Raw genomic sequence first — 4,475 nt, forward strand, 5'->3', positions numbered from 1 at the left:
GGGGGAGACAGAGGCTGGGGCGCGCGGTGCTGGCGGGCGTCGGGGGAAGAAGAAGGGCTGCTTAGCACTAGATTTAAAATGAAAAGGGTTTTTTTGTAAAGTTATAATTGAACTACACTGATGACAACTTTTCCTGGACGGAGGGAGTACAAATGAACCACAGTTTGCAGCTTGTAGCTATAAATGCTTATTTTGAGGCTAATCATAAATCGCAAGTCAGAAACTATAGATTCTACAAACTGAAACAAACATCATCTATAAAAATACGCACCTTCAACTTTTCATTAGCCGAGGCAAGTTGAATTTGCAGTGTTTTAATCTTCTCAGTTTGGTTTGAACAAGTTTCCTGCATGATTGAAAAAAAATAAGCCAACCTAATTGAAATGGCTAGCATTATAATTGAGTGTGTATAATCATAGGTTCATACCTCAAGTGCATCACATCGTATCATGACATTCTCTAATTCTGACGAAGACTTTCCTGTCAATTCCTTGTACGCACCCAAGTCACTCAACAACGAATTTATTTCAGCTGATTTATGATCACGGTCATCCCTTACTTGGTGTAATTCAGCTCTGAGAGCTTCAACCTCATTCAATAAGTTATTTTTTTGTTTCAAAGCTTCACTCTGTGAAGACTGCAGAGTAAAAGGCTTAGCTATGAGTATGTAACTTATAAATGTAATAAGAAAGTTGAAGGCGTAAAGAATGCAATTAAAAAAGATGAAAACTAAAATATTACCTTTGTCATATCAAGCTGCAACTTTACTGAGTTAGAATGATCTTTCAAACCATTCATTGTTTCAACCATAGTATTCTTCTCCTTTTGCAGCTTATCTATTGTTTCAGCATTCTTTGTTGCATCAGCTTGGAGGTTGCAATTATATTGCTGCAAGCTAGTGTTGTATTCTTGAAGCCTCTTATTTGTATCTTGAAGCATTTTGATCTAAATGTAATAGAAATACTGTTAAAACATGAACAATGGTAAATAAAAAATTTATTAGAGAAGATATTGAACAACAATAATACCTGATCATTAAGACGCTTCTGCTCCAACTTAACTCTGTTGAGTTCTTCTGAAAGCTCATTTCTTGAAGATTCTGCAGTAATCCTAGCCTCCTTTTCATCTCCATAAGATCGAAGGCACTCCTGCACATTACAAAGTTGTGATTACAGATTGCTCGTTGGTCCATAAAAGATAAATTAGCGAAAAGCACAAGGTACAACACCATTTTTTCAGCTTCCACTTTCTTTAGGCTCTCTCCTAAAGAGGCATATTGTTTCTGAAGCTCCTCTTTCATTGCCACGGATTCTTGGATTTTGCACTCCAACTGAGACACTGGATGGCAACACACCAATTCAGTCAGTACAGTCAACAATTGCAAAAGTTTGCACATTGTCAGATGAAGAAGTGTTACCAATTTCAGCATGATGTTTGTCTGCAGCATCGATTAGGCCATTGAGTTTCCCGATTTCAGCGAGGTTTGCGTCCTCCCTCTCGAGCAACCATTTGATACAAGCACGCAGCTTCTTGATGTACTCAATCATCTGCTCACTCTTTCCCTGTGGAAGCAATCAAACAATTGATGCTGTTTAGAACACTGCCAAGGACCATAATCATCAGTTCGGAATAGCAGGAAATAGTAATTCATCAGAAAGACATGTTTGAGGCAGGACCAAAATCATGGAATTTCACTTATGTATTCATCACACAGTAGAGGCATGACATGTTAGGGGCGGGACAAACTACAACCTGAGCGCAGATAAGAGAGTCCAGAACTGTTCTGAATTGTTCTTGCAAGCTAAAATCCAGAATTTCGTGTCTCCGCCTACCCACCTAAAAGGGTCAGGCCGAGAGGAGGGTTTTTTTTTTGGAGATTTAGACCGAGAGGAGATGGCTACATGGCAACACTAAACAAGAGGCAAGGCCATTCCACAAAAGCGGGGAAATCCACTAGTATTTTTGTTGTCTTTTGCGGAAAAATCCATACCTTGTAATCCATTTTGTTCTTGCCCTTAATCTTCTCGTTGAGGAGGGCGTCGACGTCCTCCCTCCCGGCGAACTCGATGGGGGCCTCCGCGGGGGGAGGCGCGGCGGCGTTCTGGGGGGCCGTGGAGAGCGGCGGGCGCGGTGCCGGGCCCGCGGCCGTGCGCTGGCGCTTGCCATACTGGGACTGGGACTGGGTGTCGTTCTCCTTGAGGCGGGCCGTCGCCGAGCGGGCGGCGCGGTCGCGCGTGGCCATGGCGGTGGGGGGCGCGGGAAGGAGGAGCGCAGCGGCAGTGGATCTTAGGGTTGGGGCGCTGGGAGGAGGAGCGCACGGGCGGATCTTGGGGTTTTGTTTTTTGAAATGGCGGATCTTTAGGGTTGGGGCGCGGGGAGGAGGAGCGTAGGGGCGGAGACAGTGCGGTGGGGATGGGGGGAGGAGCGGGATCTGTTTTTGAGAAGATGAGTAGAACGAGCGGGATGTCCAGCTGAAAACTACCACGAGAGCTATATCTCGCTCACAGCAAGAGTAGCCTTTTTGTCTGCTGTACAGTACTGGGCCGGCCTGTTCTCACACCTGTTTTTAAGCATGAGTTTAGAACCTTTAATGTTGAGGCTCACAACCTCGTATACCATGTACTTTTTTTGTTTGCCTAAAAAAAATGTACTTTTTTTGTACTTATTTTGGGGTTGGTCATCATGTTTGATTAGGTCAACCCAGCAACTTTACCTTCATCCGTGTAAACATTGTGACGGCGTAAAAACAGCGTTGCGCACGCACACAAAAAAAAGCGTTGTGAGTTTGTCTAAAAAAAGTTGTGTTGGATATATTTTTCCATGGTTCCTTAAAAAATATATCTTCTCTCGTTTTCTATTTTTTCATTTATTCTTTTGATTTTTGTGTTCCTTCACCGGTTTTCTTCTCTTTTTTGTTTTCCCTTTATTTTTTCATTGAGCTTCTACTTTTTATCCCCTTTTTATTTTTACTTGTTTTTTTGTTTTCCCCCTTGTTTCTTTCTCGGTTTTACTGTTTTTTCGCTTTTCAGTTTTTCTTTGTTTCTTTCTTGGTTTTCATCAGATTTCTTTGTTCCTTTCTCTGCTTTTTGTTTTCATTCTTTTGCATTGGTTTTCTTTGGCTTAATTTGTTTGCTTTTATTTGTTGTTTTTATTGGGTTTCTTCATTTTTCTTTAGGGTCGAGACTCTACCATGTTTATAAAATATCTCCATTCATTTAATAAACGGAGGGTTTTGCATATGGCGATAGCTCAGCTTGTGCAAGTTGCCATGGCAATCCATAAAAAAACACCAATACTAAGATGGGCTAAAGCAAAATGATATCCCAAGCAGATGACTAAAAAACTGTAACATCCCCAAACCCTAATTATTAAATAAAGTCATTTAACTTGCCAGTCATCAGGATTAATAAAGCCTAAATGCAATTAAGGAATAATCCAACTTCGAATTCAAATTTTAAGTGCAAGTCAAAATATTATCTCTTCAAATACTGACATAAAATTGTTGGTAATATCCCATAAAATCCCAAGTATTTGTAAAAATAAAACCTACCTCATTTGGATTCTGAAAATGCCCCTAGCAATATTCAAACAAGTCCAACAACAATTAAATTGACCTTTTTTCAAATAAACAAATATTAATGTTTTCCAAATTTTTCCCAAAATATGTGTGTGCTCTCGAAATGACGTGTTTGATTTATGTGCCAAGTTTCAAGTTGAGCAAGTTTCATTTACTACAAAAACAATTGCAAAACACATGAGAGATAAATAGAATGGGAAAGAAAAAAGGGGAAAACATAAACAACTACTGTGCACTTAGGCCTACCTGCTATAGGGAGGCCCGGCCCACCTCCCTCATCCCCAACCTCCTTCTACAGGAGGGAGAGGGATTGTGGCGGCCATCCACGCCATGGTCACGCCCTGGGTGACGTGTCGGCCATCCCCTGGCACCCCCGAGGGGATAAGACCACCCCTGATCCCTGGGACAAATCCTATCTCCATTCCCCTCGCTCTCTCACTCACCATCGTCGATTTGGACGTGCCCGAGCTGGTTCTCGGCTAATCTAGTTGCAATTGATTGCCCATCTAATTCTATTCAACTTACTCATCTTTTTATCAGAGCGTCTGCTTTTGATCCTTTAATTTAGAAATTGCCTTTGTAATTAAGATTTGAATTATTCAGATGTTTCTATGATCCGATGCCTTTGCATTCTTTCTTCTTCTGGTTGAGTACAGATAGTCACACTAGATCCTTTGCGGTCCGCCAGACCCTTTGGTGGGTTATTACCCGATAGTTCCTTCATAAATCTGAACCCTTTATGAGTTCTTCCCCTGATACATGATGCCTTTGGTAAGTTGTATCCTCTGCTTTTATCAACCATGCTTTACTTCCAAGCCTGAGTTATTTACTCCTGAAGTTTGTGGTATATGTTCCTAAGATGCCCCAATGGGTTGAACTTATGCCTTCCCTAATCAGT

The 4,475-nt window shown here is 41.5% G+C and overlaps 1 protein-coding gene across 1 annotated transcript in view; it reads right to left on the reverse strand.

Moving 5' to 3' along the window:
• Positions 1–2,417, reverse strand: part of LOC119364488 (kinesin-like protein KIN-14N) — an 11,127-nt gene extending 8,710 nt beyond the window's left edge. The window contains exons 1-7 of the mRNA XM_037629966.1: positions 1,991–2,417; positions 1,418–1,562; positions 1,229–1,338; positions 1,029–1,148; positions 742–945; positions 428–637; positions 272–346 (exon numbers count right to left, since the gene is read on the reverse strand). Of these exons, the coding sequence (XP_037485863.1) occupies positions 272–346; positions 428–637; positions 742–945; positions 1,029–1,148; positions 1,229–1,338; positions 1,418–1,562; positions 1,991–2,242 (1,116 nt within the window). The 5' untranslated portion in view covers positions 2,243–2,417. The remainder of the gene's footprint in view (positions 1–271; positions 347–427; positions 638–741; positions 946–1,028; positions 1,149–1,228; positions 1,339–1,417; positions 1,563–1,990) is intronic.
• Positions 2,418–4,475: the final 2,058 nt, after the last annotated feature.

Source organism: Triticum dicoccoides, chromosome 2B, assembly GCF_002162155.2.
Source record: "Triticum dicoccoides isolate Atlit2015 ecotype Zavitan chromosome 2B, WEW_v2.0, whole genome shotgun sequence".
In the NCBI taxonomy this organism is placed as follows: Eukaryota; Viridiplantae; Streptophyta; class Magnoliopsida; order Poales; family Poaceae; genus Triticum; species Triticum dicoccoides.